This window comes from Cutaneotrichosporon cavernicola (assembly GCF_030864355.1).
Source record: "Cutaneotrichosporon cavernicola HIS019 DNA, chromosome: 7a".
NCBI lineage: Eukaryota > Fungi > Basidiomycota > Tremellomycetes > Trichosporonales > Trichosporonaceae > Cutaneotrichosporon > Cutaneotrichosporon cavernicola.
In genome coordinates, this window is record NC_083399.1 from 64,325 (window position 1) to 79,453 (window position 15,129).

Sequence of the window (15,129 nt, forward strand, 5' to 3'; positions counted from 1 at the left end):
CTACTGTCACTCGCAGAAGCCCCGGACACGTTTCGCAGATTGTAAACATTGGGGCTCAGCGACGACATCTGGTAACCTCCTCGCGTCAGCGCGATTGCTCGTGGAGATGGGGAGACTCACTTTCAGAGATCTGGTTGGAAGCAGTATCCGGGAGGGCGTCGTGGGCTGGCGAACTGAGGCAGCAGCCCATGTTGAGTTGGTCTGGTTGGGGATGGTTCAGCAAGAGAGTGGTAGCGCGAGTGTGGATAGTCAGGAGTGGAAGTAGCTCGCGGCCGAGGTGGTAGTAGTAGATGGAGAGTACGAGGTTTAAATGCTTGGCCAGAAACCAGTCAAGATGAGAGCAATCCTGCGTGGGGTTGAAGAGGGGATTGACAGTGTTACCACCCATGGAGTGGGATTGTCCGATATCGGTAGCAGTAGTCGTCGATTAGCAGGTCCTCGCTCTCTCTTTGCAGCGACAATGTGCGGCGCAAAGTTGCGGCGGTCAGCGATCCGAGCTTCCAATCAGTGTGGCTCACGAGACTGGGTAACATGCTGGCACCATCTTCTCCCAAATCAAGCAACGGATGATTGTTGGGTAAGGCGCGGCCTCTGACTTGCTAGGCAGTCGCAAAAGACACAGATATACGCCGAGCCATCACACCAGACGATCAACTTGTACTGTTCTGTCGTCAGCTCCATGGTGATGTCGCGGACTAAAGCTGTTCTTGTGGTTGTTGACCGGGTCACCTGAACAGATCCCGAAAAGGGAGAGGCGCCGCTGCTTGGCTGTTGTGTTTAGTGGTGGCGAGGTACCGGAATGCTTGAGAAGAGCAAGTTGATAAGGTTTCAGAGGACGTTTACATGAGCGGAAGGGACGGAGTGACAGAACCAAGAAGCATCGTTCGACCCCTTTGGCAAACAGAAGCTTCAGACTGCGAATCCACATCTCGTGGTGGGCACACTCTCAAAAACACCGGAAGCGTGCATCCGGCCGCTGGAATCTGCCAATATTCTACAGGTGGTCCTATCCTAGCACGGGTAGCTGTCGCAGCCTGAGACTGCAGCTTGAATTGTTGTAAGTACTCGGCATGATAAGCTTGAATTGTTATATTACTCGGCATGATAACCTGGTTCAAAAGGCGACAGGAGTCTCTCCACCTGTTTCCGTCTGTCGGACATCTGGCCATAGAGTGCGCATCATGATATACATTTTCTAGCGTTTCCTGGTAGACAAGGCCCGAGATCAACATTGTGGCTCGGTGCGAAGCGTGGTGGCGTAAGGTACTTATCACGCTCTACAATTGCTACGGATTTCTCGGCATTATCTACTCTGCCTTTTTTTCTGAACCACCCTTAGCGCCCTCCTCGCCTTACTCGTCTTCCTCATCGTCATCGTCGTCTCCACCATAGCTCACAACGTCGTCGTCGTGGCTGTATGATTCCTGGAACACGCAGCAGTAGTAGCAGATGTAGCGGTTCCACTCATCCTGGACCCAGAAGCATTCGTCTGGCGTCAGGTAGCCTTTGAAACACTCACAACCAGCATTCTCTCCGCCATCGTCACCATCGCAGCATCCACTGTTGTTGTAGATGCTGTCGTTACTACCATGGGTCACGGGATTGTACATGCTTGCTTCTGAGGGAGGGACGATGGAGGAATGACAGGTCAAAAGAGATTTTCTCCAGGGGAATCTCTTCATGCTTCCCATCGTCAAGTGAACGCGGAGGATGTGATCCAGACCAGAGCTGGGTGTATGTGCTTGGGCATCGGTGAGAAGAATGGATGCCACTTTTCCGTCTCTCGCCAGCGACATCAGTCGTCCAAGCGACAATGAACTCTCCGCAACGAAATAATGACCATCACCTATCAAGCGGACCCTCAATGTCTAACCCTCCCAGTGCTCGCTACATCAGACACAAGCAGAAGTAGCACACGAGGTTGCCATCCTCATCCCAGGTTCCCTCACAATCGCCTGCGTGAGCAATGCCAGAATGCCATTGTACTCACCAAAGCGGTTATTGCCGTCGTCGTCGCCTTCACACTCGCCGCTGAGGCTCAAGTTGCGCATGGTGTAGAGGTTGTCGAACATTGTTCTGAATGGTTGAATGGAGAGATGATGAGCCCCAACCGTCTGAAATCGGTGCTTAAGTCTGCTTCGTCGGTAGTATCCTCATCGGCACTCAAGTTGTGTGCCAGATGATCCTCGCACCGCAGAACAACGGAATCGGCCGTCCCGCTCTCTCCTTGCCTCAATTTCGGCAGGCGATAACCGGTTAACAGGTGAGAAGTACTGTATCAAGTGACGACAAGAGGTTGTGCCCCGTCCTCGCTGACTTACTCAGGTGGAACCTAACCCCTTCTGTAGTTTACGGAATAATAGGTGTGCGATTTGACAGTTCAGATGTAACGAGTCGCCCCTGCGTAGCACTAAAAGTAATGAGAGCGGCTGCTGCCGCCACATTGTACCGAGTCGCACGGCTCCACCTCTCGCAACCTCCGGCTCTCAGTACTTCCCACTGCATATGGCTCGTCACCGCGACGGCCTACTCGCCACACCTGTGACTTCCCACCCAGTATTGGGTGAGTGGTGGCCAGGCTCGTATCCGTCTGTAAAAGGAATTGAAGAATGGGGCCGCTTCAGAATGCGCAGGGTGAGCATTCGGAAAATTCTTCTGGTGCGCAACCAAGGGCCTTGGTAGTGTGCCGACGAGTACATTGATTGTGCAGGCAGATCTGGGGTGTATGGAATGACCGCATGTGGGCGCGGTACATTGTCACCGCTGGGTCGGAAAGAGCGAGTAGCGGTGGCGCGCATAGACCTTGATCCCGTTGTCAGAGGTGGTTTGGACTGGAATACAGTTCAGATCACACTGGAATACAGCTCAAATCACACTGGAATACAGTTCAGCCATGTCTTGATCAAGCCAGGCAGTCGGGTTCGGGTATTCCCCATGCATGTCGTATCAAACTACGCCCAATCCTGTCCTCCCGAGTCATACCCGTGCGCGCAGTAGGCACAGACCTTCCACCCGCCGTACCAGATAAACATGCAGTGTTCTGAGTCAGCGCAGCTATCGGAAGGCTCACGGCCCTTGTTCCGCCCCGCGAGGTCGCCGCAGCAGATGACTTTGTGGCAGAGGACGTTCTCGCTGTCAGACATTGTATTTGAAAGATGAGGTGGGAATGTATGGTCGATAAAGATGTTGGACGGGCATGCAGAATGCCTCTTATGCCAACCCCGCCTCCATCAGACTCGTTGCTTGTGTTGTATACTCGCTTTTCCATGCGTTTCGCTCTTCTTCGCACGCCTTCCCCATACTTTGTATCGTTTCAGACTGGATCACATCACACTTTCGCTACAGGAAGAGGAGGAGAATTCCTCCAGGAGGGGATCACGCACTGTCCTAGCGCACGCGGCCGCAGTAGATGCAGACAAAGAGGTCGCCGAACGTGTTGTACACGCAGTTGTCTGGGGTTAGTACGTACTGTACTGAGGAAGACTCACTGCCGGTGTTGTTGCCGGTGCTGTCGCCAGAGCAGGCCATGGTTGTGTGAATCTGGTTGGTGAATGGAGATAATAGGAGGTTGGTGGGGAAAGAGATAAGCAGTATAGGTTAAAATATGGTTGCCGAGGTGGCGGACTGTGGAAACAATGGACAACGTCACATCGGCCTTGGTCATCACTCCCCCAAAACCGTTAAACAACCCATGCGTGCGAAGTGAGATCGCTTCCGTTGTTCGCAACCCCACACCCTTGCATCCCCTGCAGCTGCTACTGCACTTGTTGAATTGCCGCTGTGCTGCTCCTCCGCATACTCCTCGCCATTCAGGATATTCGGAACATTGTGCCACTACTACACTGGGTCGCGACTTGAGCCCACACCCGTCCTGGCCCTCCGCGCAACCAGTATGATGAATAGATAGCTGAAACCTCACACATCTCCATACCTAATCATCGGCGTACATCCCCCCGCAAACGCCACAGACCCACACGTCCCCGTCCCAGGAGAGCTTGCACGGATCTGTCTCAGTGTTTTCAGAAACCACACTCACCGCCAAGATTGACCTCGTCCTCGTCGCCCTCGCAGATGGAAATGGCGTCCCCGTCTCCGCCGTAAGGATAGAGGTTGTCGTGATTCTTGGGGATGTGGTTGAGGCGGAGCATGGTGAGGATGATGGGAAAGGCGGGCGAGAAGTGCACGTGTATTAGTGCGCAAGGTCGGGGTCGAGAAGTGCAAGTGTATTAGTGCGCAAGGTTGGGGTCGACTCGATATTTTCAACTACAGATTCCCTTGGCTGGAGCGGTAGAGATGTGTGCTGGATGGAGCGGTAGAGATGTGTGCTGGGAAGAGGTGTGTAAAGATGTGAACTGGGTGCGGAGCAAATTCCATTGCATTTCACGCTGGCACAAGATGCGTCACTTGACTCGCGACGGACTCGCAGGATTCGCGCGGTTCACGTCGCCGGGGCAAGTTTGTATCGTTTGAGATGACTCGGGATCTCGTAACAAGCTTTGGTTGGGAGAGTGAGAGCGTGAGTGCCGCTTGTTGATTTGTGACATAGCCACTGCTGCGAGTCCTTTCCCACGGTGTGGCTGGTATTCAGCCGGGCCAGAGTGTCACCGACTTTCCGAGCCTGCGGTCAGCGGACTTGACCTGCAGCCCTCGGCCCGCAGACTGCCCTGTCACGTGACATCACCGAGTCACGTGATGCCATACAGTCCGCCACACTTCCGCGCACTGATCTATAGGACACGTCATTCCTCTGTATCATACGACACGTCGTTCCGTGGTCTGACATTTGCCTCCGCCTCGTGTTTGTATTTATCCCGCCACAGCCGTATTTGTATATGCATCCTTTCTCTCTAGGCCTAGGCTTACAACTGGTGGACGAGTCAGTCTTACCAACGCCGCCGCCGCCGCCGCTGAACGATCGCGAACGCCGACACCCGACGCTCCTCTACGCCGTCGCACGTCTTCGTGAGCACGTTCCATTCTCTTCTTCCTTCACTCTACGGGCGGATTAGCTCCCTCCCGCAGGTGACATCTTCCTTCACCCTTTCCTTCCTTCCTTCCTTCCCCCATCAACAAAGCCACCATTCCATCCCCACCGCCTCCGCGCCATCCCTCGGCTCCGCGCTACAATACGCGCAGCAGGGGAGCCGCACACAACGCCGCCGCCGACGTCGCCGCCTTCTCCGCCGCCGATGCCGCCGCCGCCTTAATATTTCCCACGCCCCGTGCGTCAACTACGCCCCTGCCGGGAACCGAACCGATCGCCCCACCGATCGCGCCCGTCATCGACGTATCTGCTCCCCGATCGTCAGGCCGATCGACGCTCCTTCCCACACAGCCGCCCACACCACCTCCACGTCACTCGACATCTCTTCTCACTACACCGTCTCTCATCGACAACACCAGCAACATGTCGGAACGCGACATGACCCCAGGCGACTCCGCCCGTCAGCGTCTCGTCGATCCCGACCCGCATACTCCCGCCGACGAGAACGTCCTTGTTCCTCGCTCGGAGCTTGACGACCTGAGGGCGCAGATCGCCGAGCTGAAGTCGCGCCGCGGTTCGAGAAACGGTTCCCGCCACCCTTCCTCGCGCCACGACTCCCGTCCACCTTCCTCTAGTCACGTTTCCCGTCCGCGTAGACCCGATATGGACGCCTGGCGACGTGAAGACGAGGAGCGCGCCCGCCGCCACCGTGAGGAGAACGAGCGCGTCGCCGAGAGCTGCCGCCAGTACGGCCGCACGGCCTCCCCTCGTCACCCTTCCCCCCGCCAGGCCCCGTACCTCACGCCCCCTCTGACGCCGCCAACTGACGATCCCTACAAACCCCGTCACCGCTTCACGCTGAAGCCCGGCGACTTCCCGAAGTTCAGCGCCACTACCGACACGAACATCGACGACTGGATTACGACGGTCTCGATGATCCTCGACCAGACGGGCGTTGCCGACTTCGAAATTACGAGCCGTCTTCCCCTCGTCCTCACGGGCGCGGCGTCGAAGTGGTTCATCGGTCTGTCGCCAGAGGAACGCCGTAACCTCCGCACCTGGTCACAGTGGTGTGACCGTCTTCGTACCGCCTTCCGCCCCGCCGATTACGACCTTGTCCTCCGTGATCGCGCTCGTAACCGCGTGCTCCTGCCATCGGAGAACGTCTCGGATTACTTTTACGACAAAGTCCGTCTGCTACGCACGGCGTACCCGACCAACTCGGACCGCGAGCACGTCTATGACGTCCTTCTCGGTCTTCCTCAGCGCTTCCGCGCCCTTTGCCACATTGACACGGACGTGCCCATCGACCAGCTCCACCGTAACCTTGTCGAGTACGCCGTTCTACTTCCCCGTGGGTACACTAACGGCGTCGCGCCGCCTGTCGCTGCTCACGCACGCACGTCGCATCACGTCGGCACAACCGTCGCCGCGACGAAACCTGCGCCCGCCTCCGGCGGCACGCCGGCGCTATCTGCGCCCCCTCCGGCACCACCGGGAGCTCCGAAGCCGCCCGCCGCCCGTGCACCTCAACGCCCTTGTCGTTACTGCGGCGGATCTCACTGGGATCGTGAATGCCCGAACCCCAAGAAGGACGCCAACGTGAGCAGACCCGCCACTAACACGAACACGACGCCGCTCGGCCCTAGGCGCGAGGCCTTCTTCTCCGACGTCGCTACCGACGGCACCGTCGTCATCACAACTGAGGCTAGCGTCAACGCCGCCACTCCAAACCAGCGGTACAAGTACACGCCCTGTTACACCGCCATCTCCGTCAGTAACAAGCCCCACCGCGCCATCATCGATCCAGGCTCGGGCATTTCAATGGTCGCGAAAGAGTACGTCACATTCCACATGCCGTCGACACCGCTGCAGCCGTGCTCGTCGTTCCCAGTTCGTGGCGTCGGCTCCTCGGCGACAGTGTTCGGATTCGTCACCGTCCCTGTTACCTTCCCCGCCACCCCGCCATTCACAGTTAACGTCGATTTCTACGCCACGACCGACGCTCCCGCCGGCCTCCTTCTCGGTAACGATTGTCTTGGGCGCCTCGGCGCCGTCGTCGATCTAGGACGGAGCCAGCTCACCGTCCATGGCAACGTCTTCCCCCTCTCGTATCTGGCTCCTGCCGCCCGCGCGCCGTTCTCCGCCGAACACGCCCAGGCGATTCGCACCCGTGAGTCGTTCAACGTCACGGTCGAGGAAGACGTCGTCATCCGCCCCGGACACCGCGCCAGGGTCGCCATGAAAACAAGTGAGCACGCTGATTCACCGTTCCTCATCACTCCCGTTCCCATGCACGGCAATGCCGGCCTTCCTTGCCAGACGCCGCATGCCGTCGCCGATTCCTCCTCGTTCACCGGCGAGCTCGTCAACCTTCACCACCAGCCCGTGCATATCCGCCCTGGTGACGCCGTCGGTACCGCCTCCCTCATTCACACGCCGACCTCGACGTGCGTCGTGGAGACGTCTTCCCCCTCCGACCCGGATCAGATCGACGTCAACCCAGATCTTACCGCCGAACAGCGTCACGCCGTCGACGACATGCTTCGCCACCGAATGCACGCGTTTTCCAGCAATAACTCCGTCGGCCGCACCAACGTCGTCGAGTTCAACGTGGATACCGGTGAGCACCTCCCGATCAGCCAACCTCCCTATCACGCGTCTCCGCGTCAGCGCGTCGCGATCGACGCCGCTATTGACGGCCTCCTCGCCGCCGGCCACGCCTCTCCCTCCCATTCGCCGTGGGCCTCGCCTGTTCTCGTCGTCCAACAGCACGACAAGAAGCGCATGTGCGTGGACTACCGCCGGCTCAACAAGGTCACGAAGAGCGACCAGTATCCCCTCCCCCGTATCGACGACATTCTTTCTCAGTTCCAGGGCAAGATGTGGTTTTCAACGCTCGACGCCAACCGCGGGTACCACCAAGTGCCCGTCGCCGACGCCGACAAGAAGAAACTCGCCTTTCGCACCCACCGCGGCCTTTTTGAGCCCACCGTCATGCCGTTCGGCGCCAAGGGGGTGCCCGCCACCTTCCAACGGATGATGGACGTTATCCTCGCCGCCGGCAAGTGGCAGTGGTGCCTCGCCTACCTTGATGACGTTATCATCTATTCCAAGACGTTCGAGCAGCACGTCGACAACGTCGCCTGGACACTCGACGCCATCGCCGCCGCCGGTCTTACTCTTGGTGCCGGTAAGTCGCATCTTTTCTACCAGTCGCTCGATTGCCTAGGTCACACCGTCTCCGCACTTGGTATCGGCATCATCGGCCGCAACGTCGACGCCATCCTCAAACAGGAGCCGCCCAAGACGCTCGCGGCACTCGAATGCTTCAGCGGTCTCGCGGGCCATTACCGTCGTTTCATTGAAAAGTTTTCCCTCGTCGCACGCCCCATCCACGACAAAATCAACACGTCGCGGAAGACGAAGGCGTATGACCTCGACGACGCCACTCTCACGGCCTTTCACGTCATCAAAAACCTCGTCGCCGAACGTCCCCTCCTTGCCCACCCCGACTATTCCCTTGGTTTCCGCGTCGAGTCCGACGCCTGCCGCGACGGCTTTGGCGCCATCCTCTCACAGAAGGGCGCCGATGGCATCGTACGTCCAATCGTGTTTCTATCCCGCGTCACCACCGCGCCGGAGAAAAACTATTCGGCGACGGAACTCGAATGCACGGCACTCACGTGGGCCCTTCGCCGCTTCCACCCGTACATTGACGGCGCCGAACTTGAGGCGATCACGGATCACGCCGCGCTTCAGTGGTTGCTGGATTATACCGGTCCTAACCAACGTCTGGTACGTCAATCTCTCGCGCTACAGCCCTACCGCGACAAGCTCACGATCCGCCACCGCCCCGGCAAGAATCACGCGCACGTCGACCAGCTGTCGCGCGCCCCGCTTCCCATTACGACGTCTGACTTCGCCGTCGCTATGGCTGACGAGCCCGTCACGTCCTCCCCCGCCGACTCTGCCGCCGCCTTCCTCGCGTGGGCCGCGCCTGACGACCCTTCTCTCATCAAGGCGGTGAAGGAAGCGACGCCACAAGACGCCAAACTCGCGAAAATCATCGCCGAGTGCATCGCGCACGCCGCCAACAACGTCGCGACGGAACCCGCCGCCGTTCCCGACGCCACCACTCCCGTCGCGACGGAACCCGCCGCCGTTCCCGCCGCCACCACCCCCCTTCCTCATCCACGTCTCCCCTTCACGACACAGGACGGTCTCGCATTCGTCCATCGTCCCTCCCTCGGTGCATACGCCCTATGCATTCCGACGGCATGCGACGAGATCCGCGACAAGATTTTATTTGACTACCATGACACTCCCGTCTCGGGCCACCGCAGCGCCGACAAAACGTTCCTCGCGATCGCGCCGTACTACCACTGGCCGGGCATGAGGCGTTTCATTACAAAGTACGTCCAGACGTGTGACGCTTGCCAGAAACATAAGCCCGCCATCGCTACCACGTCGCCAATGCAGCCGCTGGCCATTCCCACTACCCGTTGGCACACCGTTACCATGGACTTCGCCGTCGACCTCCCGGTTTCCAACGCCTTCAACGCCATCATGGTCGTCGTTGACAAATTCACGAAACGTTGTCACCTCATCCCCACGCTTACCACGGCTACCGCGAAGGATACGGCCTTCCTCTTCCTCGCCAACATCGTCCGTCTGCACGGCATCCCCGTTCGCATTGTCTCGGACCGTGACCCGAAGTTCACGTCGGCCTTCTGGAAGGCAATCCACGCCGCCCTTGGAACGAAGCTTCTGCTTTCGACGGCCTTTCATCCACAGACCGATGGGCAGAGCGAACGGCAGGTGCGCACGCTGAAGGAAGCCCTCCGCCACTTCGTCAACGCCCGGCAGAACAACTGGTTCTATTTGCTGCTGCTTCTCGAGATCGCGTTCAACAGCAGCGTACACTCCTCCAGCAACGTCACGCCGTTCGAGCTTGACCTCGGCTTCCACCCGCGCTTCCTCAACCACCCGGCCTCCGTCGCGCATGACGACAAGGACGCCAGTGTGTTTATTGACGCCCTCAACGCCGCCACCGTCGACGCCGTCGAGTCGCTGCAACACGCGCAGGCCCGTCAAGCCGGTCAATACGACGCGCGCAACGTCAACCGCCGCCAAACCGAGTACAAGGTAGGCGACCAAGTTCTTCTCCGCTCCAGCCTCTTCAAGCCCGTCTTCTATCAAAAGTCGAAGAGCAAGCAGCTCGCCCCCACGTGGTTCGGTCCGTTTACCGTCACCTCCGTCGACGGCCCTACCGTCATCACAGTCGATCTACCGCTGAACCTGAATATTCACAACCGCGTCAACACGATGAACGCGCGCAAGTATCTCGCCCGCGTCAAGGCCCACCCGTCGGCTGTGCGCGAGGTCGAGCAGATTCTTGGGCACCGCACAAGCATCCGCACGAACGCCTTCCCCGACGGCAAGCCGCAATGGTTGGTCCGCTTCAAGAACGCCCCGACCGGCGCCGAACAGTGGCTCGACCACGCTGAGCTCGTCTACTACGGAGGCGACGCCATCATCAATCCTTCTTCGGGCGAGGACGCCCTCAACCCGTCCGCGGGGGCACCTGCAGCCCTCGGCCCGCAGACTGCCCTGTCACGTGACATCACCGAGTCACGTGATGCCATACAGTCCGCCACACTTCCGCGCACTGATCTATAGGACACGTCATTCCTCTGTATCATACGACACGTCGTTCCGTGGTCTGACATTTGCCTCCGCCTCGTGTTTGTATTTATCCCGCCACAGCCGTATTTGTATATGCATCCTTTCTCTCTAGGCCTAGGCTTACATGACCGAACCGTGATCAGTCCCCACACCCTACACCCTGATGCCTCGCCACCTAGCCCCACTCAGTTAACCATTGTGCATCACAGACGGGCCGCGCCCTGCGTGGCCATTAATACATACTCTTATGTCTGGGCACATCTCGAACGACAGTAGGGAAGGGGCGTGATGGACCGAGATAGGCGGGTATCAATAGGGGGATAGCACGAGCCAAGGCATGGCGTGCCAACGCACGCGGGCGATGGTGCGTCACGCGTCGTGCATGATTCGTCGCAGTCCGACGGGCATCAACGGGTCGTAAGTGCCATGGGCTTTTCATCCGCGAGTCCAGTTAAAGGTACTCGTCTTCCTCGTCTTCCTCGCCAACTGCTGTCAGCTCAGTGTATGTGAAGCGGGGAGACTTACCGAAATGAAGCGGCTCGCCGTGCTTGTAGCGCGCGGGGCTGGGCTCGCGCCCCGGTGTCAGGTCGAAGATCGGGGGTGGTGGAAAAGTGTCATCAACCGAGTACGCCGAGTTGAGCCGCTCGGCGGCGTACTTCTCCTCGATGACAGAGTTGCGCTCTATGCCGTCGTACGCCGAGTTGACGCGCTCAGAAGTGTACGTGTCCTCTATGACACTGTCCCGGTTGACTATGCCACCGTATACGTCTTCCGAGGAGGACGACTCGGTCCCATGCGACCCAGCCTGGTCGCCATAGTGGTCGACTATGGAGAAGATGGCGTCGCGGTCACCCGCCATGCGAGGCTTGGGCGAGACAATCTCGTCGTACGCCAGGTGGGCCGTGTTGCGGTTCGGGTCCCCCACGGTGAGCTCATCTTCAGGAGGTGGGCTTGACTCGCGCGCATGCCTGCGCATAGAAATCGAGTCAGAGGGCTGCACAGAGTTGTCGTCAGTGAGCACCGACGACCTGTGCGATTCGTCGTAAATCGACGACTGCGAGTTGGCGTCGATAGCAGTGTTACCTTCCGGGAATTCGACTCCACGGTGGTCAGTAGAGCTCCCAGATCCCTGGTGGCTTCCTGATCCCGTGCGGGTAGAGAGCTGCATTGGTGAGCCGAGCACGGGATGCGCATGACCGTCGGCCACAATGTTCAGTCCGCCAAGTGCTGTGGCGGTCGGCGTGATGTCGTTGCTTGGTGTGAGCTGCCGCGAGCCAGCGGAAGGAGAGCGCTCCGGCTCGCGAGAGGTCGAGGGCTGGAGGTGAACCTCGCGGTTCATTGGCCGGGCACCGTTGGCGATTAAGATGTCCATCCACTTGTCCTTATCGTCGGCGCCACCGTGGAACGAGTCTTGCGGCGAGTTTGCGCCGCTCGAGACACCGCTGGCTGTCTGGATCTCAAAGTCCATACACACCTCACGCTGCTTCTTAGCCTCCTTGCGCTGGTCCGTGCCACTCTTCACGCGTCTTATCGACTTCTTGAAGAGTCCCGAGCGGCCATTGGAAGGCTTTGCTTGATCCTCCTGGGGAGTCGGAGCAGACTTTGGCGGTGATCTCTGGCTTGCAGGAGTCATCCCTCTAGGTGTGGACGGCAAAGCCTTGCCTGTGGACTTGTTTCCCTGTAAGGACTTGGAGGGCTTGATTGTGGAGGTGGTCGAGGTGCTGGTCGTCATGCTCCCCGCCTTGCTGGTTCCGTCATTGATAGAGTGCCAGAGCGACGACGACACTGACTGGTCGTTTCGAGAGAGCGTGAGCTTGCGCTCCAGGCCGCGGTTGAGCATGCGGTCAAAGTCGTTGACACGGGAGTCGAATCCGCTGGGCGAGCCAGCCTTCTCCTTCTTGCGCTTGAAGATCGTGTGCAACGACTTCTTCCGCTTCGGGTCTGCGACAGCCATCTGGTAGTCGAGTGGCACGCGCTCCTCGAACAGGAAATAGACGTCAGTTGTTCGTGGGTCGATGGATGGGTGCGGGGCGTCGTCCTCGTCCGTGCGCTCAGGTCGACTTTTGTACTCGATCTGGAGTCAGTAGAATTCGATGCGACTATGCTCACCAGAGCCCAAGACGCCTCCTTGAACGTGAGCTCCTCGCGGTCGGTCCATGCGCCGCCCATCATAAAGTCCGCCCAGCAGTCAACAAACGCCTCCTCAACATAAATGCGGCCCTTGTTGTCCGCGCCTTCCATATTCGCTGCCCGACCGACGCGCGGCGTCGTGTCATGGTTGAACGGCGTGGCCTCCTTCTGGGTCTTCTGCAGGCGGCGGCGCAGCTCGTCTCGCTCCTTGGGCCACTCCGTGATAGAGCTCTGGACAGGTGCAGAGAAGGTGAGGCTGGCGGTCAGGTAGTTTTCAGTCCGCGTGAAGCCACCAGATGCGAATTCGCTCCAGTCCATGGTTTGGCGACGCTCAGTAACCGAGTGCTTAGCGCTCTCGTTCAGGTCGAACTGAAGGCGCTGCGAGATGTCACGCTCATCCTTCTGCTGCTCCCAGGACTTGGCCTGCTTTGGCATGTCAAAGCCCATATCCTCGAACGCGCTCCACTCCTGGCCGGCGAGAGAGGAGTATTTGCCGACATCGCCCTCGTCCTTGTCGGACGACCTAGGTTGACTTTGCTGGAGAGGCGCACCGTACGCGAGAGGTTGCTTGTTGCTAGAGTTGCTGGACGCAGGGAGAGGTAGAGTCTCCTTGACCATCATCTTGCGCCGCCAAGGGGTCGAAAACTTGGGTCGGCCGGCGTCCCCACGGCGCGACTTGAGTAATACGAGGTCCCAGGTGTTCCAGCCAGTTGGCACGTCGTCGCGCCATGTCTCGGCCGATACGACGAGGTCGCGCGAGTACGCGCGAACGCTGCGGGTCGCAACGTGGCATCGTACAGCACGCGCGCCCTTGCGAGGCATTGCGCGCGCCAAGTCGGCGTCTGAGGCGACCATGGAAGGATAACCCTTAACCCATTCACGCAGGCGTGAGGGAAGCTCGCTAAGGCCGAGGTCGTCGCGCTTGCCAGTCGAACGGATGTAGGACAGCAACATGTGCTCTGTGGCAGATGCCGCACGGACGAACGTGGCATGCGCCACAAGGCAGGGTGAATTCGCGGGGATGTCAAAGAGCAAGGCCGCAAAGATCGAGGCTAATGCGTGTGGGGTGAGGCCCGAGTTGTGCGAGTGAGCAGTGAAGCGAGACAGCAAAGAGAAGAGCGGCTCGACAATGTGGTTGTACACATCTGGAGGAAGGATGCTTTGCAGCTGGTTGAAGGCATCGAGGGGATACTTGGCCGCCTTTTCGCGCCCTCGCCACTCTTCGTACATGTCCCACTCGAAGCAGCCGTGGCACACTTCGCGGGTGCCCTCGCGGATGCGGGTCAGGCGCGACAGAGCCCACCGAAGAAGCCACGCCAACTCGTGGTCGGATGCGAACCGTATGTCCTGGTCGAAGGTTGCGAGTGACGTCTTGGTCGGCACCCTGGGCCCGGACCTACACATGTCAGCTGAGACGCCCCCAACGCTCTCCTTACCTAATCGTTGCAAGGAACGCCTGGATGAGCATCCTCATGCGGGTCTGCGAGAGCTCGAGGCTCTGGTTGGAGAAGAGCATTGGCGTGCCCAGTGCTTGGCGTTAGTAGATTGTACAGCGCAGAAGCGTACCTCGGCGTCCAAGCTCTGCGCCGACATCGCGAATAACACGCGCCACCTCGTTCAGCCCCAGTACGACAGTGCGCCCAACACCACCGAGGAAACCGTAATGCCTCGTGGTGTCGTCACCGTATGTCGACATCGAGTCGCCTGAGAGCTGCTGGATTGCGCCCTGAGGAATCTGCGTCGTGACGAAGGAATACTGCATTGGCAGCAGCGAAACGCTCGAGTCGGCCTGGCTCATGCCGTCAGGGCTGCGCGGGAGGGTTGCCCCATGGAGGTGGCCGGGAGAAAGGCTGCTGTGAGTTACTGCACTCTACGTTGCCATCACGGCAGGGCGCGGGTGCCGCTTGCGGCCAGTCACGTACTGTTGTGGGACAGTGCCAAACTCGCTCACGCTGGAGCTGTTGGGTGCGGCGCTCGAGCCGTTCCAAGTTTTGGCGAGACCTAGGACCTTGCGGTCCTGGCCATTGTTGGCAACGAGGACTGGTGGGGCGCGATCCTTCTTCGGCGCGTGGTGGGAGCGGCTGAAGAGGGACGGCATGGTGGTAGGACAAGGACACGAGGGGCTCTGCCCTCAGTCGCTCAAGGAGAGGGAGAGGGAGATGGAAGGATGGGGAGAGGCGCGTAGACGGCCGAGTGCGCCTAGATGAGTGGCTGGCGGTTCGTGCCAAGGGGAGCAAGTCGGCAGGGTAAGGGATTTGCTGTTGACGACAGCAGGAGAGATGATAGGGGGAACCGAGAGAATGTAATGTCGAGATGTCGCCTGAGCT

General features: G+C 59.2%; 3 protein-coding genes across 3 annotated transcripts; 1 reads left to right on the plus strand and 2 right to left on the minus strand.

Annotated features, from left to right (window-relative positions):
* Positions 1-1,352: 1,352 nt before the first annotated feature.
* Positions 1,353-2,072, minus strand: CcaverHIS019_0700280 (uncharacterized protein; the record flags this gene model as incomplete). Its single annotated transcript, XM_060603426.1, has 2 exons — positions 1,353-1,489; positions 1,991-2,072. The coding sequence occupies 2 exons, from the start codon at positions 2,070-2,072 to the stop codon at positions 1,353-1,355; spliced, it is 219 nt and encodes a 72-aa protein (XP_060459721.1).
* A 3,335-nt stretch (positions 2,073-5,407) lies between these two features.
* Positions 5,408-10,666, plus strand: CcaverHIS019_0700290 (uncharacterized protein; the record flags this gene model as incomplete). Its single annotated transcript, XM_060603427.1, has 1 exon — positions 5,408-10,666. The coding sequence occupies one exon, from the start codon at positions 5,408-5,410 to the stop codon at positions 10,664-10,666; it is 5,259 nt and encodes a 1,752-aa protein (XP_060459722.1).
* A 457-nt stretch (positions 10,667-11,123) lies between these two features.
* On the minus strand, positions 11,124-14,900 carry CcaverHIS019_0700300 (uncharacterized protein; the record flags this gene model as incomplete). Its single annotated transcript, XM_060603428.1, has 6 exons — positions 11,124-11,158; positions 11,198-12,746; positions 12,782-14,198; positions 14,239-14,332; positions 14,369-14,652; positions 14,725-14,900. The coding sequence occupies 6 exons, from the start codon at positions 14,898-14,900 to the stop codon at positions 11,124-11,126; spliced, it is 3,555 nt and encodes a 1,184-aa protein (XP_060459723.1).
* Between the last annotated feature and the right edge of the window lie 229 nt (positions 14,901-15,129).